This window comes from Schistocerca americana, chromosome 5 (assembly GCF_021461395.2).
Source record: "Schistocerca americana isolate TAMUIC-IGC-003095 chromosome 5, iqSchAmer2.1, whole genome shotgun sequence".
In the NCBI taxonomy this organism is placed as follows: Eukaryota; Metazoa; Arthropoda; class Insecta; order Orthoptera; family Acrididae; genus Schistocerca; species Schistocerca americana.
Genome location: NC_060123.1, coordinates 244,964,394 through 244,991,098, shown reverse-complemented (window position 1 = coordinate 244,991,098; position 26,705 = coordinate 244,964,394). Strand labels below are relative to the sequence as shown.

Sequence of the window (26,705 nt, the reverse complement as noted above, 5' to 3'; positions counted from 1 at the left end):
CGAGAAGAATATGACAGAATAACAGAAGACTAAAGCTGAAGATGGACCTTGGGAGTAGTATGTAAAGAAGAATGTAAAAATTCCGGAGGTGACATCTGCTTGCAGGGATTAATATTAATCTGCTTGCAGGGATTAATTTTACTGAACCATTATGTTTAGTAAGTCATGGTTGCAAAATACTATCACAAATTATTTACAGGTGAATGGAAAAATTGCTAAAAGCTGTCGTCTGTGATTATCAATTGTATTCTGAAGAAAAATACGAATACACGAGACAATATTGACCTATGACTTATCTAAAAGATAGATTCAAGAACAACACATTTACCTTTACATCACTTACATTTACACTTGTATGTTTAAGTAAAGTTTTTGACAATGTTGACTGGAATATACTCTTTGAAGTTCTGAAGGTAGTAAGGATAAAATACAGGGAGCTAATGGTTATTCACAACTTGTCCAGAAACCAGTCTGTAGTTATAAGATTTGAAGGATATGACAGGGAAGCAGTAGTTGAGAAGGGAGTGAGATAAGTGTTGTAGCTTACTAAATTTGTACACTGAGCGATCTGCGAAAGTTGGAAAAAGAATTAAAGTTTTGCAGAGAAGATATAAAAGCTCTTAGGTTTGCTAATGATGTAATTCTGAGATAGAGTGCGAAAGTCTTGGAAGAGCAGTTGCCTGGAATGGATAGGGTCTTGAAAAGAGGTTATAAGATGAATATTAACAAAAGTAAAACAAGGTTAATTGAATGTAGTCAGACTAAATCAGGTGATACTGAGGCAATTAAATTAAGAAGTGTGACACTCAAAGTAGCTAATGCATTTTGTTTAGCATTATTTAGGCAGGAAGACAAGTTATGGTGGGCAAAATACAGAGAATATAAAAAGCAGACTGGCAATACAAAGAAAAGATTTTCTGGAAAATGAGGAATTTGGTACCACACTATATAAATGTAAATGTTAGAAAGTCTTTTTTGAGGGTATTTGTCTGGCGTCTTTTGTGGAAGTGAAACGTGCATGATGAACATGAACAGGCAAGAAGAGAGTACAAGCTTTTGAAATGTGGTACAACAGAAAGCTGTTGAAGATTAGATAAGGAAGAGATACCAAATTGAATTGGGGAGGAAACAAATTTGCGGCACTGCAAGGAATACGTTGACAGGCATCAAGAAATTGTCAGTTTGGTAATGGAGCAAAAGGTGTGGTGGGGAGGACGGGGAGGGGTAAAAATTGGAGTGAGACCAAGACTTGACTACAGTAAGTGGGTTCAGACAAACATAAGTTGGTTGGGGGTTGGGTTGTTTGGGGAAGGAGACCAGACAGCGAGGTCATCGGTCTCATCGGATTAGGGAAGGATGGGGAAGGAAGTCGGCCGTGCCCTTTCAAAGGAACCATCCCGGCATTTGCCTGGAGCGATTTAGGGAAATCACGGAAAACCTAAATCAGGACAGCTGGACACTGGATTGAACCGTCGTCCTCCCGAATGAGAGTCCAGTGTCTAACCACTGCGACACCTCGCTCGGTACAAACATAAGTTGGAGTATTTATGCAGAGATGTAGAGGATTGCACTGTTAGCATGGAGAGTTGCACCAAACCATGATAACAACTTAATTCACAGAATGTAAGTTAAATGTGATCTTCCCACTTTTTTACAAAGCTACTCAAATCTCAGTGATGTTCCACAGCTTTTTAATTCTCTTTCTAAATCAACCAACTATTAAAAACACTTCTACACTGAAATTTGCCACCATTTCCATACCAAAATGTCCCTCCGCTAGAGCCTTGTAACTTACAAGTGCTGTATCTGCAGTAGTGAGCAACTTCTGTTGATTCCATTATTAGAATGGTCTTACCTTCACATGTTGGCACACTTGGTCAATAACAGGGCTCTCAAATGGTATTCTTAAATATTCACGCACACCCATTAGTAAAAAAAAAAAAAAAAAAAGTGTGTGAAATCTTATGGGAGTTAACTGCTAAGGTCATCACTCACTAAGCTTACACACTACTTAACCTAAATTATCCTAAAGAGAAACACACACACACACACACACACACACACACACACACACACACACGCCCGAGGGAGGACTCAAACCTCCGCCGGCACCAGCCGCACAGTCCATGACTGCAGCGTCTTAGACCGCTCGGCTAATCCCGCGCGGCATTAGCTAGCCACAAAAGAACAACTCCATTATTATATATTATCTGGAACAAATTAAGTACTTTCTCTGTGAAAGCTTTTACTACCATTTAAAACCACCTGAAAGGAGAAACACTCCCCCAAAATGTCTCAAAATTTACACCCCATCAGTCAGTTAAACTGCAAAATGTACTTGCCACTTGTTGCTTATTCTTCCTTGGTAGCACTTTTAAATTCTTAGTCCGTTGCTGAAAATTGTTAGGACTATTTAACTAAATTAAGAAATAACACAAACAACATCATAGGTTTTTAGTTTACGTATTGGCATAATTACTTTGACTTGCACCCAAGTGAGCAAAGACCATTTCTTTATGCAATCCCTCATCTAATTTTCAGTTTGTTGTATGTCACTGAGTCAACCAAGCAAGCGATCCTACTCATCGATGTCCAACACTGGTACAATAATTCTGTGGTACCTTTTGAACAAGTTCACAACCAACATTTCTCTTATCCCACTTTCACATTCTTTCTTTCTTTGTTTCTTTCGCTTGTGCCTTGTCCTGCAAATTTCACAGGGTCGACATTGTTACAATCAGATTTGGCATGGTTAATTTGAAGAGGTGGCCGGATGCCCTTCCTGCCACCACCCCGTACACCCCTGGATGGAATCAGAGCACCCAAGCTGTTTGCGTCTAGTGTAAATCATGAAATAGTGCAAACATGTTTCAAATGACTGAGAGTCATGTAACTGAGGCAGGATGTGGTGACCAACCCGGTATTCACATAAAAACCACACTGCACTTGCAACCACACTGCAAGCAGCAGCACCACTGGTTTTTATGTACATATTGTGATTACAAGATCTGACTTAGATATGTTGCTTTAGTGATTGCTAGCTCCAAAATTTTTACAAATAAGGCAGCTGGTTACACACAGCTATTCACTGGTTGAATCCTAACTGCCAATATATGGTTGGGGTGTGTATAAAGACTGGTGTTATGATATTCTGTGAACTCCATAATCACATTTTGTGTATAATACTGCAAGGTGGCTATTTAGTGCTGTTGTAAATTCATTCAGCCCAATAATATTTTGGTTTAACTGTATGTTAAGTGATCACAAAAGTACAAAAATTCAAGGTACTGTCTGAATGATACACTGTATGCCTACAAGTGGACCTATGTTCACGCAAAATTTTGATGTTCATAATTTTGCTAATCTGGACTATTTTCTAATTAGTGGTTTAATTTGGAAACTAAATGCATTATACGATTCAGGAAAATCATAGCAACAAAAGTTTAACACCAAACCCGCCAATTACACAAGCTGAAGAGCTTAAATGACGAAAGTGCTTAGGGCAAGGCAAACCTTTAACTGAGGATACTTTCTTAATTAATGAATTTTTGAAAAAGGTAAAGTGACTGCTGTAATGAATGGAATTATGGCTATCCAACTAGCTACCCAAGTTTCCTCAGATTTACTGATTACTAATGACTTTTTCCCAGCTGCTTGGCACTCTAACAACTTCAACTACTGATTTATTTCAGATTAAGAAGTTTCCTGTAAATCTAACTATGCCTTGGGAATCAGTAGTTGTTAAATTAAGAAGTACATAATACAATTGTCTCAAGTATTACTTAATTGAGTACTTGACATTTCTGTATACACTTGCTATGTACATTATGCACATAATTGGAATTATTTGTAGGAGAAGAAAAAAATTATTAGGCAAAAGAGTAGAATGGTAGCAGGTGGATCACACCCAATTTCCCATATTTGAAAGCACAAAGAAAAACAAACTGACAATTCATATAACTAGGTCCAGCTTGACCACTTAGTTACAGAGCATACTGCTAATTACAAGGCACGCTCACACATGTGCTGAAATAATTAAATATATTATACTCACGCTCTTTCTTGGGTGTCCAAATGATGGACAAGCTCATCTCTCTTGTTTACAATGGTTACCAGCTCATCTAACAGCAAATTTTCACGCACCTTCTGCTCTTCTGTTTTCTGCCACTCTGCAATAAACACACGATTTTAAATAATGAGATGAATGCTGCTTCTACATATGCCACATTTTAGAGTTTTGAAAAGTTGAAGCATGCTTTGAATAAAGAAGTTCCCAACAGACATGTTAGGTTATCTCATTCAACACAGCACATTCAGTTTGCAGCATCAATGGGTAACATTAGCTGCAATTGCAAATTTACGAATACTGTATTTACAATCATCAGATGGCATACTTCTATCTACAAACAGCACTGCACTTTATTGCTCACTCTGATTTGCTCAAGCCCAGTGGTGCAGCCTGTGTTGTTGGTATTCTGCAGCAACAACTTCACACCAGTATGTATGTCAACAGCACTATCAGTTGTACCACCACAACAGCCAATTGTAATGTAGTAGTTATTCTGTAAACTATGTCAACCTCTAACTGCTTCTTTGGTGACACTCCCTCCTTTTTGTAGACACTACCTTGAACAATTGTGTTAAAATCTGCCATATTTTGCCCTTAGTTTTGAGTATCTGTGTTACATGTTCCATTCCATTTTTCATATGACTTGTTCCTAAATTTTTTGACAACTTAGTTTTTGAAACTTCCTGGCAGATTAAAACTGTGTGCCGGACTGCGACTCGAACTCGGCGACCTTTGCCTTACACGGGTAAGTGCTCTACTGACTGAGCTACCCAAGTACGACTCACACCCCATCCTCACAGCTTTTATTTCACCAGTAACTCATCTCATACCTTCCAAACTTCATTTTGGGAACTTACTTGTTCTTGTACTGACATGATATAGGCCTTGACACCTCCATTTTCATGATACTGAACCTCTAGTAACCCTCTGCATCATATATGATAAGTCTGTTCACATTATGTCTGTTTATGAATTGTACAATGTTTCATATAAACTCTGATTACAACTTATCTAACCCTCTGCAGAATAACCACATCAGGTATTTGTCACTCACAGAATAACCGTCATGTTTCAGGAGCAACTATTAACAAGAGGTTCCAGAGTATTTGTGCAACTGCTACCACCTATGGCCAAAAGATACAATTATCTTTTGCACATGAAAAAAAAGGGCAAATCAGTACACAAGGAACAGTGTGCTCTGAATACGAGTACTTCTCAATTATTTCTCCTAAAAATATGCACCGACAGAAAAAACACACAACAGTAAGAAAGTGTTGTGTGACGCAAATGAAAGTTGGTAGGTGTGTTTCTACATCTGAACGATAATGTCTGTTCCAATCTCATGTCAGTCACATAAGAGTGGTGCTGTTAGTGCCACTCTGAGAATGTAAATAAGGTTTGATTTAAGTACATGTTGTAACAGACATGAGCATTAGTTACCTTTGAGTTTGGATGTGGTCTGAGTTGATGTTAGTCAAGGATGCCTTTGAGGTGACAAAGATGCCGTTACGAACATCTCACCGAGTTCGAATGGGGTCGTGTAATAAGACTATGAAAAGCCGGATGTTCCTTCTGCGATATTGCAGAAAGACTTGGCACAAACGTAGCCACTGTACACGACTACTGGCAGCGGTGGTCATGAAAACGTACAGTCAAAAGAAGACTGCGTTCCGGATGGCCTCCTGGCACTACTGACGGGGAAGACCATCATGTTCGGCATATGGCTGTGGCACATGAAACACAACATGTAGCTGCATCTTGAGCGGAAGTTGGCACTACATACACAATGAACTGTTACAAATTGGTTTCTTCAACGACATCTAAATGACATGTAGTGTACATTTCACAGACCCCAACCACCCACATTTGCGTTTTCGGTGATGTCAAGCAAGATCTCACTGGAGGGCAGGATGGAAGTCTGTTGGGTTTTTTGATGACGGGTTCTGCATCAGTGCCAGTGATGGCCAATTGTTGGTTAGGGGGAGGACAGTTGAGGGCCTGCAACCAACCTGCCTATGTGCCAGACACACTGGACCTACACATACAGTTGTGTGTGTGGGGTGCAATTTTGTATGACAGCAGGAGCACTCTCGTGGTTATCCCGTGCACCCTGACTGCAAATTTATACGTCTATTTGGTGATTCAACCTGTGGTGCTGCAGGATAATGCTCGCCCACATACCGCTGTTGTAGCCCGCTCTACAGAGAGTTGACATGTTGCCCTCGGCCTGGTCAATCACCAGACCTTTCCGCAATCGAGCACACGTGGGATATCATCGAATGACAATTCCAATGTCTTCCACAACCAGCATTAACCGTACCTGTACTGACTGGCAAAGGGCAACAGCTATGGAATTCCATCCTACGAACTGACATCTGGCACCTGTACAACAAAATGCACGCACATTTGCACGCTTGCATACAACATTCTGGTGGTCGCACCAGTTATTAATGTACCAGCATTTCACATTCGCAATTACTTATCTCACGTTTACCTGTGATCTTGCAATGTTAATTACTTAAAAAAATGTTACTGAGACAAGTATATACCTGTAGTTTCATTATTCTACATTAATTAATAGCTGTTTAAGATATCTTGAGGAAGACTAGGCAGAAAGCATAATATTTGTGTACTCAGAAAATGCATTTGACATGGACTGGGAAAAAAAGGTTTCTGGGCAAACTTAATCAGGTATAAAATAATTTGTGAAAGTTGTGTAAGAAATAAGAGGAGTATTAAGAGTGTCATGGATGTGAGTCAATAAAGCTGTTTATTATCAAATTAGTTCAAAACACATTTTAAAGAAGTAGTAAACAACTGTATTCAGTATAAAGAATATGTAATAACAGCTTAAATAGAGGGCTGAAGTTGTAAAATTTTTCAATTATATGACGATATTGTATGGCTAAGTGTAACACAGTAAACTCAAAGGTACGCGGTTTAGTCCTTGTCAGCCTGGGATTTTTCGTTGTAATTTTGTAATTTCTTCCACATCTGGAAATGCAATGATTTATTACTGTGAAAATTGTCAAGTTGTACCATGGTTAGGAGTCAATATTAAGCTGTAAGGAACCCCCCTCCCCCCAAATACATGATTTGGCAAGTCCTCATAATGGTTGGAAATGAAGTCCCAAGGTTCTTGACAGAGCGTAGAGGAACGATGCGGAAGATGTGCACCACCGTACTAGGAAAGGTCCTAATGGAGGTGGTTTGCCGTTGCCTTCCTCCGACTGTAATGGGGATGAATGATGATGGTGGTGGTGATTACGAAGGCAACAACAACACTCAGTCATCTCGAGGCAGGTGAAAATCCCTGATCCCATCAGGAATCGATCCCGCGACCCCATGCTTAGGAAGTGAGAACACAAATGCGAGACCACGAGCTGCAGACTCCTAATAGTTGGAGGGAGGTAATGTCACGCCAATTCCAACAGGATACCTAGCTGTATACTATGGTTTTAAAATCAACTTCCAGTTATGTTTTACTTAAGTATTATTATTATTATTATTATTATTATTATTGTGTGTTTTGCCTATTAGGCAAGTACATCACAGTAAGTTCAGCATTCACAAGTCCACCCACTCTTCTACCATTTTTTTTGTAGCTGCCTGTGATACATTTATCCTGATGCTGTCAGTTAAGTCAGTTAACTGGTATGTTCCCGAAGAGCAATTCTTGGAAATTACCCTCCATCAATTCACCACCTGTGTAAAATTCTCACTCTTTTAGCAAAGTTTTTAAAACTTTCTTGAACTTATGTAAGGGAGTCAAGTGAGCTGTTTTGACTTGAAAAATGTAACGCTCATATGTTAACGGTTTTTTTTTTTTGTGTGTGTGTGTGTGTGTGTGTGTGTGTATCTTAAGTGTTTAGAACCGACGATTTCTGCAAGTCTCTTGGGGGGGGGGGGGGGGGGGGGGCAAACAGAGAGTACATCTAACGACTTTCTTCTGCCACTGAAAAATGTAAGCTGACTATGGCGCATTTTCGCACAGCAGTACTTCATATTGTGGGTGTGAGTGGAAGAACACATAATAAGAGCAAATTAGCAGATTCTTAGTGACATTTTATCTTCATTTATGTAACAAACCAAAACTCTTGCTAGTTTGCTGCTAAAGTAATTTGTGTGTCCACGCCCCGACAGTCTTTTGTCAATCACACGTCCAAGTAATTTCACATTCTTATTGTCAGACTTCATTTCTAGTTGTTTTGTTTATTTACTGGACAGCTGGTTAGCCAGACACCAGTGATTTTGTCACCTCAATTATATCTATATTTTAATTCTGAATACTTCGAAACTTTTCACCTGTTGTTGTCAATGTGATGTCAGCATACAGCACATTCTCACATGGTATGTGATTTGAGAAATTATTTATATACCAACCTCCCAACACAGATGATACAATTGTTGAAAGGTTCAAAGAAAATCTGAGTCTAATTTCAAACACATACCCAACTCATACAATTATAGCTGGTGGTGATTTAAATTTACCCTCAATATGTTGGTAAAAATAAATGTTTGAATCCAAAGGTGCACATGAAATATCCTCCGAAACTGGGCTAAGTACATTCTCTGAAAAACTAGTAGAAGCCGACCTCGGGGAAGATCAGTTTGGATTCCGTAGAAATATTGGAACACGTGAGGCAATACTGACCCTAAGACTTATACTAGAAGAAAGATTAAGGAAAGGCAAACCTAAGTCTCTAGTATTTGTAGACTTAGACAAAGCTTTTGACAATGTTGACTGAAATACTCTCTTTCGAATTCTGAGGGTGGCAGGGGTAAAATACAGGGAGCGAAAGGCTATTTACAATTTGTACAGAAACCAGATGTTAGTTATAAAGAGTCGAGGGACATGAAAGGGAAGCAGTGGTTGGGAAGAGAGTGAGACAGGGTTGTAGTCTCTCCCCGATGTTATTCAATCCGTATATTGAGCAAGCAGTGAAGGAAACAAAAGAAAAATTCAGAGTAGGTATTAAAATCCATGGAGAAGAAATAAAAACTTTGAGGTTCGCCGATGACATTGTAATTCTGTCAGAGACAGCAAAGGACTTGGAAGAGCAGTTGAACGGGATGGACAGTGTCTTGAAAGGAGGATATAAGATGAACATCAACAGAAGCAAAACGAGGATAATGGAATGTAGTCAAATTAAGTCGGGTGATGCTGAGGGAATTAGATTAGGAAATGAGACACTTAAAGTAGTAAAGGAGTTTTGCTATTTGGGGAGCAAAATAACTAATGATGGTCGAAGTAGAGAGGATATAAAATGTAGACTGGCAATGGCAAGGAAAGCGTTTCTGAAGAAGAGAAATTTGTTAACATCGAGTATAGATTCAAGTGTCAGGAAGTCATTTCTGAAAGTATTTGTATGGAGTGTAGCCATGTGTGGAAGTGAAACATGGATGATAAATAGTTTGGACCAGAAGAGAATAGAAGCTTTCGAAATGTGGTGCTACAGAAGAATGCTGAAGATTAGATGGGTAGACCACATAACTAATGAGGAGGTATTGAACAGAATTGGTGAGAAGAGGAGTCTGTGGCACAACTTGACTAGAAGAAGGGATCGGTTGGTAGGACATATTCTGAGGCATCGGGATCACCAATTTAGCGTTGGAGGGCAGTGTGGAGGGTAAAAATTGTAGAGGGAGACCAAGAGATGAATACACTAAGCAGACTCAGAAGGATGTGGGTTGCAGTAAGTACTGGGTGATGAAGAAGCTTGCACAGGATATAGTAGCATGGAGAGCTGCATCAAACCATTTTCAGGACAGAAGACCACAACAACAACAGTTTATGAGCCCACTTTGTGGCAAAACAAGCCGAGATATTTTTACTTCCCCGCTTCTTTTGCCGTCTGCCTATTTAAATGTGTTTCTTAATTTTTGAATTAAGTCCCATTAACAGTGAATATAATCTGCATTTTCATAAAAGAGAAAGGTTGGCCATCAGTTTTAAAGAATAACACCAGATCTTATTCTGAGCTTAGTTTTTTGTATGTAGTTGATTTTCTAATTTATTTGGACTATTATAGAGTGAAATCAGTAATTGTTTCATAACTTGAATTCTATTATTGATATATAAATAAATATAAATTCTGTATTAATCATAAACATCTGGAAGACGATATGCGAGTGATCTTAAAGTATTTATTTGGCTCCGTTTGAAAACACGTTAGCAAAGTGAGACCTTAATTAATTCCAAAGTAATTAATAGTTTTGTCAAAAGTATTGTTTACGTAACTATATTTGTCAATTTCATGATTAAAGCAAATAATTCGGCTTAACCCTTGTAGTAGAAGAAACTTAAAAAGAACCAATTTTTCAATGTAGTCAGTTAATTTAATGAGTTAAGTTTTAATTGTAATTTCTGTAAATTAAACTTCGAACAATATGTAGTTTCAGTGCCTATTATTGCGAGGATATGTAAGGGCCCTATTTTTGGTCACAAGACAGTCGGTCCACGGCCAAATTTCAGATAAGGAACCTGTGTAGGTTAGAACAACAACAATGCGTCAACAGTGAAATAAGTGTTACACCAATAGGCCGTGTGTTAAAGTCTGTAAGTTTAACACCGCTTTCTTAACGTCTCCTACTTTTATCTGTAGTTTTCATTTTTTATGCAGAAGTGGTTAATGAGGAGATATGGAATATTACATCTTTTTTGCAAGGGACTTTGAGAGTTTAATGCATAAGTATCTTTCCTTTGGGCAATGTCATCTTGGATGAGACTGCAGCCTTTGCTCTTTTACAATTGCCTTTCCATTTACAACTATTAGTATTGTGTCAGATGAAATAGTTTACACTGTGGATTCTACTTTGGAAATAGATCTTTTAGCAACAAATACTAATAGCATTGGAAAAAAAAATTGCACTTTTACGGCCCTGCACACTTGTAAGCTTCAACATTTGGGAGTCTACTCCACATATTGCTATTAACAGATCAGCTCATGCAAAATGGAGATGATGTGCATTGTGTTCCCTTTTAATGTGCATCTTTCTGGAATTATCACAGATAGTTTGTCCCTTACCAGCCAGTGTGGTATGTCCATAATGTTAGCATTTATAGCAGAAACAAGGAATTTAGATCAAATTTGCAAGCCTGCTTTGATATGTTATGGCAGTAATGGTAAGTGTTACTACGAAATGCAGCAGTTCTTTCTACCCCCGCATTCATACATTTGATATGTTACTCACACCCTTCAGTGTGCCAGGCACTGTAACTATGGGTGAAAGGACTACATGCTTCGACGAAATACTTATGTTGAGTCTGATGTCTCACTTACACAGTCTCCAGACTGTTCTTGTTATCCAACCCTGAATATATAAACAAATGGCAGTAGGGTGTGGTGATGAACTGCTAACATTTTAAGCTTCTAATGTTTGAAAGACAGGCAAAGAAGAAAAAGACTATGGTCAGGGTCAGTTTTTCTTGTTACAAGTAGACTCACATCTAATTGCGCTCGTTTCTGCCCCCCCCCCCCTCTCCTTTTTGTAATTTTTTTTTTATCACATAGGGCATTTCAGACTATGTGCTTGTTTAAAAGAAAAAAGGGGGAGGGAGGATGGGTATGTAAGCAAATGGAAAACTTCAAAATTTTAAAGAAAAATGGTTTTTATTAATCACAAATTCCCTTACACCTGTTTGTATAAACAGTAAATATCTGAGGGTGCATGATTATATTGATGATGCTGGAGGACTTTTCTTCCAAACCACCAATGTTCTACCTGGAATGTATGTGAACTATGTGACACTAGTGGCCACTGCCCACCTAATCAAGATGATGATATAGTATGTGAGGAGAAAAGCTCAACAGGGATCTTGTTGGTGATGGCTCAAATTATTCCATGGAAATGTATAGCTTCATACTAGCAGAGCAGTTCAAGAGATGTAGATACCTTACACAGGCCAGGCTGCATACATTCAACTGTACCTAAATATGCTGAAAGGGTCAGTGTATTGTGCTAAACTAAATTTTGTTATTGTTATGTTTACATATGTATATATTTTAACTAAGAAATTAATTTTGATGAAGTGTCCTCAGGAAAGGTCAACAGCCCACTGAGAAGGCCAAGAGAATGGACCTATTATGAGGTAACAGTGCATTTGGGCAGCCTGTGCAGGTGGTTGACTCACATCCTACACAAAATGGATCTCTGAACACTCATAGGTGGACTGTAGTTAGAATAATTAAACAAAATCAAAGGCATTGATTCCTGAGTTAAGGAGCCAATCAATTATGAAAGTCACATAATTTATCCAGTAGATCACTGTGGCTATGTTTATATACAACCACCTGAGCATTACTTCTGATTTCTTCTCGTTAGTCTGTTCTGGTCCATTTTGACAATTGCTTCACCTTCATTTCTTCAATGAAGCATCACTGACTTCTTATTATGGATTATGCACCTTTCTGAGCCTTTAAGATCTTTATCAGTAATTTGGAGTAGATGATGCAAGTGAATCTCAATAACATTAAGTTCTGTAGATTATATAACATAAGGGCTTTACATTCAAAGAATGAAAGTATCAAGCAACTGAATATCTGATAAATTTGATCTTTAACAGACAGATCCTTGGCTTCTCAACATTTAATTAACCACAAACCACTTTTATCTCACCTAACTCCTAGTGGAAGATACTTTGGGAATAAGTTTTTCCAAATCTCATTGTGACAACATTTCAATCAGCACTGTAATTTTTCCACTTGAAAGTACATCCCACTAAAAATAAATCTAAAGGTTATGGATACATTGTGCAGAGCATTCTACAGTTTGGTGTTACTTTCCACATTCAAAAAGATTAAGTAAACAGAAAATACTTTTTGTAATTTGGAGATGACTGTTAAAATAAAAGATAGGGGCCCTATGTTATATGTATCTTATTCCCAGTTGTTTATTTCAATGTTAATTTCAATTCAGTATTTACAATATGGAACCTTGCATTTTGGAAGCAGCAGCAGCAGCTGCTATTGTCGCTATTCATACATACAAACTTACCTTCAATCGCCAATATACTGCGAAGTTCTCTGTTTAACAGCTCAGATCTTCTTTCTAGATCATCCTCTTTCTCACTGAAAATAAAGCATATATTTCAAATAGTAAAATACTGGAACAAAACTGCTGCTGTACACTGTCTGAATTTAATGTCTCCTCAAAATACGAGGGCCGTTCAGAAAGTAACCTCTGGTTGATTTAAAAAAATACACCAAGTTAAATAAAAATATTTTAATATATACATCTTACAACTACATCTTTGCACTATTTTTCTACATAGTCTCCATAGCGATTGAGGCACTTATCGTATCTCTTCACAAGCTTTGAAATTCCTTCTGCATAAAAATCACCCGCTTGTGCCTGGAGCCAGCCTGTGACCGCATCTTTGAGCTCTTCGTCGTCATCAAATCTCTGTGACCCGAGCCATTTCTTCAAATGCATGAAGAGGTGATAATCACTTGGCGCCAGGTCTGGGCTGTAAGGTGGATGGTTGATAACGTCCCACTTGAAGGACTCAAGAAGGGCCGTTGTTCTGCGAGCAGAGTGAGGATGGGCGTTATCGTGCAAAAAAACGATACCCGAAGTCAGCATACCACGGCGTTTGTTCTGTATAGCCCGTCGTAACTTTTTTATTGTTTCACAGTACACGCCTTGATTAATGGTCGTACCACGTTCCATGAATTCAACCAACAACACCCCTTTGGCATCCCAAAACACCGTTGCCATCAGTTTTCTGGCAGAAAAATCTTGCGAGGCTTTTCTTGGTTTGGTAGGCGAATTTGAATGTGCCCACATCTTTGATTGTTCTTTTGTCTCAGGGTTCATGTACTTAATCCAGGTTTCGTCACCGGTCACGATTCTGTTTAACAATGGTTCTCCTTCGTCCTCATAACGTGACAGAAAGTCTAATGCAGAGGCCATTCTTTGAGTTTTGTGGTGGTCGGTAAGAATTTTGGGCACCCATCGTGCACAGAACTTACGGTAACCCAATCTTGCTGTCACTATCTTGTACAAGAGAGTCTTAGAAATCTGTGGAAAACCAGTAGACAACTCCGACATTGAGAAACGTCGATTTTCACGAACTTTTGCATCAACTGTCTGAACGAGTTCGTCAGTCACTAATGATGGTCTACCACTCCTCTCTTCATCATGAACGTTTTCTCGTCCACTTTTAAATAAACGTACCCATTCACGGACAACTCCTTCACTCATAACTCTTGGTCCGTACACGGCACAAAGCTCACAATGAATAGCTGCTGCAGAATATCCTTTGGCTGTAAAAAACCTTATGACAGCACGCACTTCACATTTGGCGGGGTTTTCTATTGCAGCACACATTTCAAACTGCCACAAAAACTAAACTAGCGCAGGTACGACGTTCACTCGACCACGGCTTGATGCCGACTGACCTGTTGAGTGCGTGAACACACAGATGGCGTCCCTACTCCCCCCACAACCCGCACTGTGACCAATCGGAGGTTACTTTCTGAATCGCCCTCGTAAAAAAGAACATGTTATACAGATTTCAATCCTATTGTTACAATTACAATTAATTTATGATTTCCAACAAACAATTCATTACGACATACTGTTCCAAATGTATGCAAAGCATCTTCAACTGCCTGGTACCATTATTCAAAATACACTACCAACTGAAAATATTTTACTTCTGTCAGAGTTGGATTTTTCAGTACATTTAGGAACTATTTCACGAAAACTCAGTGTACATGCACTAACATTATTGAGAACTTGCAACACCAAATTCTGTGATAATGTGAGCTACACCTTTCCACATGGCAACAACAGCAGTACTGAAAAGTAACAGGAATATGCTTGCACTTAAACAAAAGATAAATTGATTGCTACCACAGCAAATGATAATACAGACCTAACACAAATTTCAATCAAACACATCTACATAGTACAGAGCTACTAATAAATCTATCTGTTTTTGAATGGTGTACAATGACTGTGGCTGGCGACCATGGGGCCCCAAGCTGAGTCCTGGCATTGCTTCCACTTACTTATGCCAGGCTCCTCACTCTTATCTTTCCTATCTGGCCACCCTCGGCCAGCTCTTGTTCTTTTCTGACCCTGACGCTATTAGGTTGCGAGGGCTAGGGGTCTTTCATTTTCCAACCTACACTTCTCATGCAGCGTCTGACATGGAGCGGGCGGCTGCAAAAAGCGTCTGTATCCCATGTTAGGGGCGGCCTCCAGAACTGTGGAAGGCAACAGAATACCACCGCAGATTATCTTCCCTGCATAATGCAGTCTCCATTTTATGCACAAAAAATGGCTTCCTCTCATGGGAGGGGGGGGGGGGGGGGGGGGGGGGGGGGACGGGACACAACTTGAAAGGAGGCAAAAAATCAAAACGAGAATTGGTACCTGGAATGTCAGAACTCTGCTACAAGCAGGAAAACTAGAAAACCTTAAAAGAGAGATGGAAAAGAATCATATGGACCTCGTAGGAGTTGCTGAGGTAAGATGGAATGGACATGGAGAGTTGCAGTCAGATGAATATGTATTCTACTACTCAGGAGGAGAAGTAAAAGGAATTAATGGAGTAGGAATGATTATGACAAAGGAATTGGCTAAATGTGTGGAATATGTAGACTATGCAAATGACCGGGTTATTGGTGTAAGGCTGAAAGGAGCACAAAAAGATTTACTGATTGTCCAGGTGTATATGCCAACTTCAGAACATGATGACCAAATTTTAGAGGAAATGTACAATGTAATAGAGAGAATAATGGACGAAAATAAAAAATGCTGCAAAATAGTAATGGGAGACTGGAACGCCATTGTGGGAGAAGGGAAAGAGGGAAACATAGTGGGCAGTCATGGTCTTGGAAAGAGAAATGACAGAGGTGAATGGTTAATTGACTTCTGCAGGGAAAGGCAGCTGACAGCGGCAAACACATGGTTCAAGAACCATAAGAGGAGGCTCTACACTTGGAAATCACCAGGGGATAAATATAGAAACCAAATCGATTTTATACTGGTAGAAGAAAGATACAGGAATGGAATCAAGAAGGTGCACACATTACCAGGTGCAGATATTAATAGTGACCACAACTTACTTATGGCAGAAATAGAAATAAGAATGAAAAACTGAAAAAGGTGACAATGGTGAAGAAATGGGATCTAGAGAAGATAAGGTCCAACAAAGAACAAATTACAGAAATGCTGTCTCGGCACTTTCTAAACACATTACGAGACAAAGAAGCACCTGATAATGCCAACGAGTACTGGAATATGCTGAAAGAAGGAATCATTAAAGCAGGACAGCAAAATATAGGATACGTAAAAGGGAAAAGGTCAAAAAAACCATGGGTCACACAAGAAATGATTTCCAAGATGGAGGAGAGAAGAAAATTGAAAAACAAGAACACTGAAGATGCAAGAAAGATATACCGAAGGTTAAATAACGAACTGCGAAGAGAAACAGAGCAGGCTAGGAAAAAATGGCTAAAAGAGGAATGTGATGAAATTGAAGAACTGGACAGGAAGGGAAGATACGACTTACTATACAACAGAGTAAAGACTATGACATGGGAACAAAACAGAGCAGGAAGTGCTACTATGGAAAATTTGAGTAAAGACGAAGAGGTAGTGTACAAAGATCGTGACGATGTCCTCCAGAGATGGGAAGAATATATAAAAGATCTATATGACACAAATAGCAAACCAGAAACTCTGGAACTCGAATCACACAACAGTGTAAGTGATGAAGAGAAAGGACCGACCATCAAAATGGCAAAGCAGTAGGTGCAGATACAATACCGGGAGAAATACTAAAATGCTTGAACCACAATGGAATAAGAGAAATATTGAGGTTATGTAATAAAATATATGACAGTGGTGAATGGCTTGAGGACTTTTTGACAACAGTAATGATTCCATTACCGAAAAAACAAGGAACCAAGAAATGCAGCGAGCACAGGACAAACAGCCTCATTTCACATGCAGCCAAAGTGATGTTAAGAATAATTAATAAAAGACTTGAAAAAGTAATAGAGGACAATCTCGGCGAGGAGCAGTTTGGCTTTAGATGGAATACGGGCACCAGAGATGCAATAGGGCTCCTACGAATCTTGGGAGAAAGGTTTATTGAAAAAGGAAGAGACCTATATATGTGCTTCATCGATTTAGAAAAGGCATTTGACAATTTGGTTTGGGACAAGCTGGCGACTATTATGAGGGAAAACAGAGTGGACTGGAAAACCAGAAGACTTATAAACTCATTGTACCTTAATCAAAAAGTTTCAGTTAAAGTGAGAGGAGAAAGTACAAACTGGATCAGACTAGGGAAAGGAGTAAGACAAGGATGCTGTTTATCACCTACTCTTTTCAACCTGTACTTGGAAAATATGATTGACCAATGCTCATTAGATGACAAAGGAGTAGAAATTGGAGGAAGAAGAGTAGGGTGCTTGAGATTTGCTGATGACATGGTCCTTCTAGCCACAGGGGAAAAAGAATTACAGGATTTGGTGGACACCATTGCAACTAACGGAAAAAAATATGGAATGAAAATTAACACAAATAAAACAAAAGTATTGGCAATAGGAGGAAATAAGGAAATAAAAATTGTGCTGAATGGAGAAACACTAGAACAGGTGCAAAATTTTAAGTATCTTGGAAGCAGGATAGACACCGACTGGAAGTGCACCACAGAAATTAAAACAAGGATAGCAATGGCAAAAAAGGCGTTTTATAAGAAAAGGAGAATCTTCTGCAGCGGTCTGGACAGAGAACTCAGAAAGAGACTCATAAAATGTCTTGTATGGAGTGTTCTTCTATATGGCGCTGAAGCATGGACTATGAGGAAAAAAGGCAGAGAAAGGCTGGAGGCTTTTGAGATCTGGACATGGCGGAAGATCGAAAGAATAAGTTGGATGGACAGAGTAAAAAATGAAGAGGTACTGAGAAGAGTGGGAGAGAAAAGGCAGTTACTAGATGTAATAAAGAGAAGAAAAAGAAATTGGATTGGGCATATATTAAGAAAGAATGACGGACTGATAAAAACAGTTGTAGAAGGTTATGTAGAAGGGAAAAGGAAGCGAGGAAGGAAGAGATTCCAGTACTGGATGACATGATTGACGGTACAACATACAGCAGCCTTAAGAAGGAAGCAATGGATCGCAGAAAATGGAGAAGCAAAGGACCTGCTAATATAGCAGAGAACTGATGATGATGATGACAATGACTGGCCAGTACTTACTTTAAGCGGGCAAAATTCGAATACTGCTGATAGCTACATTTAAAAGTGAAACCACTAATCCTAGATTTTTTAACTATTTGAGCCTTCTTAAGGGAGGATAGAAGGAAAAGTTGCAGAAGGTTAGAAGGAAGCGGCAATTTACTCAGACACCATCTGTTGCGAGGACGAGGAGGAAGAAGACGAAAGCTAGGATTAATATTTTTACTTTTGAATTTCTCTATAGGCAACAATACAATTTTTCCTTTTAAGGGTAAGTACATTCCAACCATTCTGTCTCTTTGTAATTTCTTAGTTTTCTTCACCAAATTTGCCTTTTGAAATGGTTTCTTGTAAGTGACAATTTGATGTCGCTTGACACATTCTCTTTACTTTTTTTTTATATTTAGTCTGAGCATTATTTTTTACTATAATTTTTCTCAATGATTTGATAATTAAGACATTCAGACTGTCACTGGCGTTGTGCACTATCTAAAGAAAAACTTGTCTTACATGAATATGGATCTTTAGAATATTATCACTCCTCAAACATTTACACTTAAACTGTGTACTTACAGGATATTCAGCTGCATTTGCCTCCTTAGCAACGCATTTTTCTTGTTGACTAATGTGAACCATTTAGACATAAGTATTTCTTCTCTTTCCCTGTCGTTACCTGCAATTTACATCACATACAGTAACAACTGCAGATAAAAAGGGAATAACTATTAGTGCAGAGAGGGATGCTACGGAGATTTTAATTGCAAACATAAATACACAAAAATAAGTTATGAATAAAAGGGACCACTCAGTGAACAGCAGAAGTACTGATTTGTCGACAGGGACATATGCAAAAGAGAATGAAAACTCTTTAAGGATTTCTTCTGAAAGCTAGCAAAGTTTTCATTCTCTTGTGTGTGTGTGTGTGTGTGTGTGTGTGTGTGTGTGTGTGTGTGTGTGTGCGTGCACACATGTGCGTGTGCGTGCGCGCGTGCGTGCGCACGCACGCCCACGCACGCCTGTTGACAACTTAACACTTCTGCTATTCGGTGAGTGCTCTCTTTTACTCCCAACTTATTTTCACTTTTTCAGGAATTTCCATACTACATTTATACCATCACTAAATGATACACATTGTATTTCAACATGTATGTATGAAACAAAAAGACTCCCTATGGACTCCAATCTTTGTAGTTTGTACACGGCAAATAAAGACTTTAGGAGATTATCTCCAATGAAACATTTTGTCAACATATCGGCCTTATCACCAGTAATGCAGAAGAAGAGAATCACTTATTTCATACAAATTTTGTAGCTCCCAAAACACACAATCATAAGACAATGAGAGATGAGAACTTCAAGAATGAAAATGAGAGGAAAATTGATCCATGTCAAAGCAGTTGAACTTCACATGGCAGATTCAGAAGACAAAAATAAAATCGACACGCTCCTTAACAATTACAAATTTTCAACAGAAATAGAGTATAGAAAGGATACAGATGTTTCAGTTGAACAGAGGAAAATCATAATCAAAATTAAAGGAAAGGTACTGGGTATATTAAATGAACCAAACAGCATTTCAAAGAAAAAGTTAGCATGACCAGTAATGAAAATAGTAATTAATTAGTTTGAAACAGTTCATGGATGAGCTGCCAGATTCCAGTGTCCTACAGGCACAATATTTTGGCAAATGACCATGTTGCCATCATCAGGTGTGCTGATGAACTGACTGATGGGGGCTGGCACCGCACTTTAATCTCCTTCCCCTCTCCCTCCAATTGGCCACTCCACAGATGAAGTGGCCGATCAAAGGGAGAGGGAGGGGGGAGGGGGGGGGGGGGAAGAGAGATAAGCCTGGTGCTGGTCACATAATCATTTCGTGAAATATTGTGCCAATTGCACACTGACATCTGTTAGTTCACAAGTTAACTATTTTGACATGAAGTGCGCTGGGAGAAGCTGAAGAACCACAATTAGTTACATTCACACTGCAATTTTTTAAAAGGATATACACATGTGAGTTACTAATTTCTACCTATTACCTTTTACATGTCACAATAACAGAAATTCTTCTACAGAATAGAACGAATTGTGGCGAAACTTCCTCAGTTTGTTTTCAAATTTTGCTTTTCTGTGCGTCACAGACATTTTTTATCACTGTGTAACTGATCACAAATTTGTTGCAGCATTGTGTACACCTTTCTGTGTTAAGAGCTACCTTAATGTGGAGTACTGGATATCAATTTTCTTTCTGGTATTGTAAATATGCACATCATTGTTCCTTTTGAAATGTTGTGAACTATTTGCAACAAACTTCACACGGGAATAAATATACTGTGAAGCAATAGTCAGAATGTCCAACTTCTTAAACAGATGTGTGCATGACGGTCATGAGTGAGCACCCTCACTGCTCTTGCAGTATCCTTCTGAACAATGAAGACTTTCTTTTTTAATGATGAGTTACCCCCGAAAACATTATTCCATTTGGCATTATTGAATGAAAATTTGTGCAACATGTCGTCTCACTGATTTGTCTCTCCCCAAGATTTGCAATGATCCTAAGTGCAAATGTGGCTGAACTGAGTTTTTTTAGGAATTCCAGAATGGGCTTTTTCCAGTTTAAATTCTCATCGATATGGACACTTAAGAATTTTGAAGTCTCCACTCCATCTAATTTTTCCTCACTTATCATTGGTGTAGTACCCCTGGAGGTGAAGAACTCAATACAATCTGTCTTTTTAAAACTGAGGGTGAGACTATTCACAGAAAACCAGTCAATGATACTTTTAAGAACATTGTTTACCATTTTTTCTGTTTCATTACATATGCTTTGACTGAACACAATAGTAGTGTCATCTGCAAAATGAACTAATTCTGCTTGTTGTATGTTAGATGGAAGATCGTTTACATATATGAGAAGCGATAGTGGACCTAAGATTGAGCCTTGGGGAACCCCATGTGTGATTGATTCCTACCCAGTCAGAATTAGGTCCCGGACTATATTGGTTGAATTACTAGGTAAAACTTTCAGCATTCATTTGGTTAGATATGGCATTAACCATTACCAACAATCTTATAACACTCCAGTTTATCTAGGAGAATACTGTGATTCACACAGTCAAATGCCTTAGACAGGTTGCGAAAAATACTGACTGTTTTATTATTTAATGGTTGAATGAAAAGACAGTGAGTGTGCTTCTCTTAGAACCTTCTGACAGCATGAAGTATTGCTGTCACAGTCTTTTTTTTAAAAAGAGTGACAGATCGCTTTGAAGGTTCATTTTGTACTGTCCATTGTACATTAAATATCTGGATGTATTGACTGCTTTGTAATTACGTCCAAATAACAATGAGCAATTATATTTTTAAAATAAAGTATTTGTAAAACTCAAGGAACTAGGAAGTCGTGACGTAGTGGAGTTTTCCCTCTCTTTTGTTTTAAGTAATTACAGATTATTATTCAAGAGGGGAAAAAAGAAGTGATAAGTGCTGCATCCAAAGTATGACAGTAGACTTTTCTGAAATATCTATAGTTACAGAATGGTGTGAGAAGCAATGATTTACAAATGTTAGGTACAGGGCAACATGGGCACAGCATCTGGGTGACCTGGTGATTCACATCTATGAGTGCCATATGAAACGAGACCAACAGTGTAGTCTGTGCATGACCTGCTGAAATAACATGTGATGTCATTACAGGTGAACATAGGACCATCAACCTCATTTACTGCTGCAAAGTAGCAAATATTCGAAAAAGGTTAAGAAAAGAAATAGATTAGGACAGATACATCACTCCAGACGTGTACGGGCAGGTAACAGCAGGATATGATACAGCAATGTACACAGTTCCAGATAAAACTGAATGTAAAACACATTTTATGTATGATGCAAGCACTGTTTCTGTAGTTAAATGGGGACCAATACTCTTGTAGGCAAGCTCTGATCACTGCACAATTGTGAGACCCATTGCTCAGAGTGGCAGGTGGTTAATCAGTTTTAACAGAGAGAAAAGTACATAGGTTAATGAGAGGCCTTGGTATCCTATTATCAAAAACATGTAATGATACTGCCATGGAGTTTTGAGGACTCCTGCATTGTCCTGAAAGAAATAACCAGATATCTTTTCATTAGTTGTTAGCTTTTTGAAGATAGGTTGTAATGTACTGTTCATGTACTCATCAGAAATCATGGACTGATGGAAAAAAATCAATCTCATAATTTGTGATGGACTAATTACATACAAATTCTTGTTTTCACAACATGCAGATGCTCTATGTGTCACTGGCGAGGATTTTCAGCACCCAATGTCAACAGTTCTGTGACTTCTTGTAACTGAGGCTATGCTTCATCGAAAAAAGATCAGTTCAAGATCAAACTTGAAAAATTTACTCCTATACATATGTACACACTTTGCAAGCCATGATATGGTATTTGGCTGAGAGTGCCTTGTACAGCTAATAGTCATTTCCTCCACTGTTCCACTGACAGATAGAGTGAGGGAAAAATGACTGCACTGCTTCTGTATGAGCTCTAATTTCTCTTACAATGTACGCTGGCAGCAGTACAATTTTTCTGTAGTCATCCCTAAAGCCACTTCTCTAAATTTTCTCAACTGCATTTTGCATACTGGACAATGTCTTCCCTACTGGGATTCCCATTTGAGCTCACAAAATGTTTTCATAATACTTGCATGTTGATTGAACCTAACAGTAAAAAATGTAGCAGCACACCTCTGAACTGCTTCAATGTCTTTCTTTAATCTGACCTAGGATTCCAAACACTATAGTTGTACTCAAGAACAGGTCGTACTAGTGTCCTATATGCGGTCTCTTTTACAGGTGAACCACTCTTTCCTAAAATTCTACCAATAAACCAAAGTCTTCTCTACTACTGACCTTACATGCTCATTCAAGTTCTTATCACTTTGCAATGTTACACCTGGATATTTAATTGGCATGACTATGTCAAGCAGCACACATACAATACCGTATTCGAACATTAGGGGATTATTTATTCTACTCATCTGCATTAACTTACATTTTTCTATATTAAGAGCATGCTGCCATTCATTGTAACAAACAGAAATTTTGTACAGACCATCCCGAACCATGAACAGTCACTTAATGAAGATACTTTTCCGTATACCACAGGGCCATCAGCGAACAGTTGCAGTTTCCTGCTCACCTTGTCCATCAAATCACACTCTCTGGGCACTCCTGATGATATCCTTGTCTTTGACCAACACTCACCATCCAGGACAATACACTGGGCTCTATTACTTAATAAGTCTTCACAGCATTCACATGCCTGGGAACCTATTTCATATACTCAAACCTTTGTTGACAGGCTGCAGCGAAGTGACGTGTCAAATGCTTCCCACAAATCTCAGATTATGGCATCCGCCTGTTGCCCTTCATCCATGGTTCACAAGATATCATGTGAGAAAAGGGCAAGCTGAGTTTCAAACGAAGCTTTTCGGTCTCAAGGAAATTTAATATATTCGAACTGAAAATATGTTCAAGAATTCTCCAGCAAACCAATTTTAAGGATGTTGGTATGTAATTTCGAGGGTTTGTTGTTTTATGCTTCTTTTAAACAGGAGCCACCTGCTCTTTTTTCCAGTAACTTTGGACTTTGTACTGGACGAGAGATTTGTAATGCAAACTAACCAATAGGCCAGTGATGATGAGTATTTTTTAAACCTTAACTTGATTTCTATCTGGACCTGGTGATTTGTTTGTCTTTAACTCTTTCAAGTGTTTCCCCTACACTGGGGATGCCTATTACTATGTCCTCCACACAGGAGTCTGTGCAACAGTCAAACTCTTGCACAAATGATTTCTTATATGTGAAATTTAAAACTTTGGCTTTCCTTTTGTAGTCTTCTATTGCCACAACAGATTGCTTGATGAATAAATGGATAGAGGCCTTTGACCCACTTAGATATTTTACATAGAACCAAAATTTTCTTGGGTTGTTGTCCAGATCTTTTGCTTTCCAAAAGTGCTCCTAATTTGTCTAGCTTAACCTGCTAAAACTGATAAGACACCTGCTGAACACTGAGTGACATGCCAGAAGTGGTGCTCAGAGCTTGCTTATGGTATATCGGTTGCCCTGCAATGGTGGAGACAATGTTCGCATCATATGTTAAACACCCTTTACATCACAAGCTTTAATCATGTTGAAAGTATCACTTCTTAGCATGCAATGACTACACAGAACTGCCATGTTATTAATTTTTTGTTGATTAAATTTACATTTATTAATGAATATGAAATTGGGCACTTCATGGGCTTGAATAAAACTCAAATTTAAATTCTGTGTTATAACTGCTTACATAAAAATTTTTTGTGATTCTTTTTTTTTTTTTTAAAAAAAAAAGAAAGAAAAACCTGTTGAACAAAATGAAATGAATAAGTAGGTTTAAAAAACAAATTACAAAAATTTTCAAATTTTATTTCTACCACCTGCATAGGGTTTTCCTTCAGTTTTTTTTGAAACTATTTCTGTGTATAATTGCTGCAAAAGGTCTCAACAAACCTTACCTGCTTCCATTACCTTCCGTAGATCTTTTTCAAGCAATGCAGCCTGTTTATCTATTTGTTTCTGCTCTCGTTCTAATGCTTCCAGTTCATTCTGTATGTAGTTATTTACATCCTTTCCACACTAGAAACAAAAATCATAAATTAGTATAGAACAGTATGAATATGGAACAAAAACCATTTATCTCCACTTAATTTGTAAGTACAGACCCCTCTTTGATGAGCGTCTGGAGACTTTTCTGGTGAAATTCTATCCATAAGAGCAGAGAATGAATGAAGTGGTGATATTGCTGGTTTATTAGTGTTTGCTTCATCCATAATATTTTGTGCAACATGACTATTATCAGAGGTCTCCAAAACCTTTGTGGGACTAGACGGACTTTTCGTTGGACTCCATGGTGTGATGTTACCATTCTGTTCATCCTTTAGACAAAATTAATTCATTTATGTGGTTGGTAAAAACTGTGTAATTCAAATGAATGTTTCTGAACTAAAGAAAATATGTTAAAAAAATTTGAAGTGGCACAATTGTAAAGGACAGTAACTTTTACACTAAAGACACTGCTAGTTATAAATGGTGCCTCATAGTCCATTACAGTCAGAGAGAAAAGTTGTCAATACTATATCAATAGAAAACTGTAACTCTGGGAGAAAATTTTGTCCTTAAATTTCTACTAATACTTGTTAAAGCATAGGTGAACAATTTAGCAGGGCGTGCAGCAAAATATAACCACAAATTACAGTAAGCAAAAATATATTTTGCAAAAAGTAACTAAGGAGAATGGTGTAAAGAATCTTGGGTATAAACTGAAATAGAAACTGAATAGAAACTGTTTGCTATTCAGCATTTTTTATGGAGCAGCAACATGGCTTCTATTCTATAGATGACTTTATGGGTTCACAGCTTAGGATAAAGGGTACATAATACTGTGCGTTATTTCTGGTGCTTGTGTAGGTTTGTGTGTAAAAAAGGTAATACTTATTGTTCTGTAATACGCTTAATGTATGCCAATTCTGTCTGTTGTTGCCAGTCCCATAACTTTGTGAAAGCACAATCTAATAATTGTAGGCTGCTACTAATGAGATGGTGATGAGGAAAGGACACGGAAGTGACAATTTAACTGGCATCACTCAAGGTTTGGCTGATGAATTGATCCAGAATATCTGAAGAAGACAAGGAAAGCATCACAAGTTAAGGAAATTTGGGGCACAGCATAAAAATGCAAGGAACTCTAAAATAAGCTAGAAGAAAAACAGAATCAGAAAAGAAGATATCTATTGCTACACAGCAGTCGTGAGAAGCATGCAGGCCAGCAGCCAAAGGAAACAATTCATTCAGAGGAACAGGTAAAAAAATTTAAGAAACCAATTGCTAGTCTTAGTCATGTAGCTAAAGAGGTAAGAGATTTAAATAAGCAAGGAATAGCTTTATCAACAGAAAGAAGAAGACGGCAACCATCACACAAAGGCTAATTGATGTGACTGATGGGTTAGAAGTTCTAGTGTTGCATTCGAAATTCAAGCACACAATATTAAAAGAAATTAAACAAACATGTACCTCCAATTAATCACATAAGAATGGGGGTATGTGAAACCACAGTGACAGACAAAATTTTTGATGACAGTGTTGCTGTTTCCATACTTCCAGTTGAGATTCCTGGATTTCACTAAAGCTTGTATCAGTTCTTTTAATTAAATCTGACATGCACTACACTTCTTTATACTCTTGTAGTACTCACTATCAAGACTGGTGATAATGGCTACTGAGAGTTAAATGATAAGAAAAAGTATATTCCACTCCGAAGCACTGCTTACAGTAGTGCAACAAAGGTTGGTACTTATGTGAAATAAAAAGTTTTGAAAAATATGAAGCTTTTATAAAGTTTTGTTAACT

At 38.2% G+C, this 26,705-nt stretch overlaps 1 protein-coding gene across 3 annotated transcripts in view; it reads right to left on the bottom strand.

The window, feature by feature from the left end:
* Positions 1-26,705, bottom strand: part of LOC124615508 (EH domain-binding protein 1-like) — a 206,554-nt gene that overhangs the window by 20,570 nt on the left and 159,279 nt on the right. For all 3 annotated transcript variants that reach the window (XM_047143464.1, XM_047143466.1, XM_047143467.1), the window contains 5 exons: positions 25,022-25,234; positions 24,815-24,935; positions 18,846-18,945; positions 13,067-13,140; positions 4,055-4,169 (listed from right to left, as the gene is read on the bottom strand). In XM_047143464.1, coding sequence (XP_046999420.1) covers positions 4,055-4,169; positions 13,067-13,140; positions 18,846-18,945; positions 24,815-24,935; positions 25,022-25,234 — 623 coding nt within the window. The remainder of the gene's footprint in view (positions 1-4,054; positions 4,170-13,066; positions 13,141-18,845; positions 18,946-24,814; positions 24,936-25,021; positions 25,235-26,705) is intronic.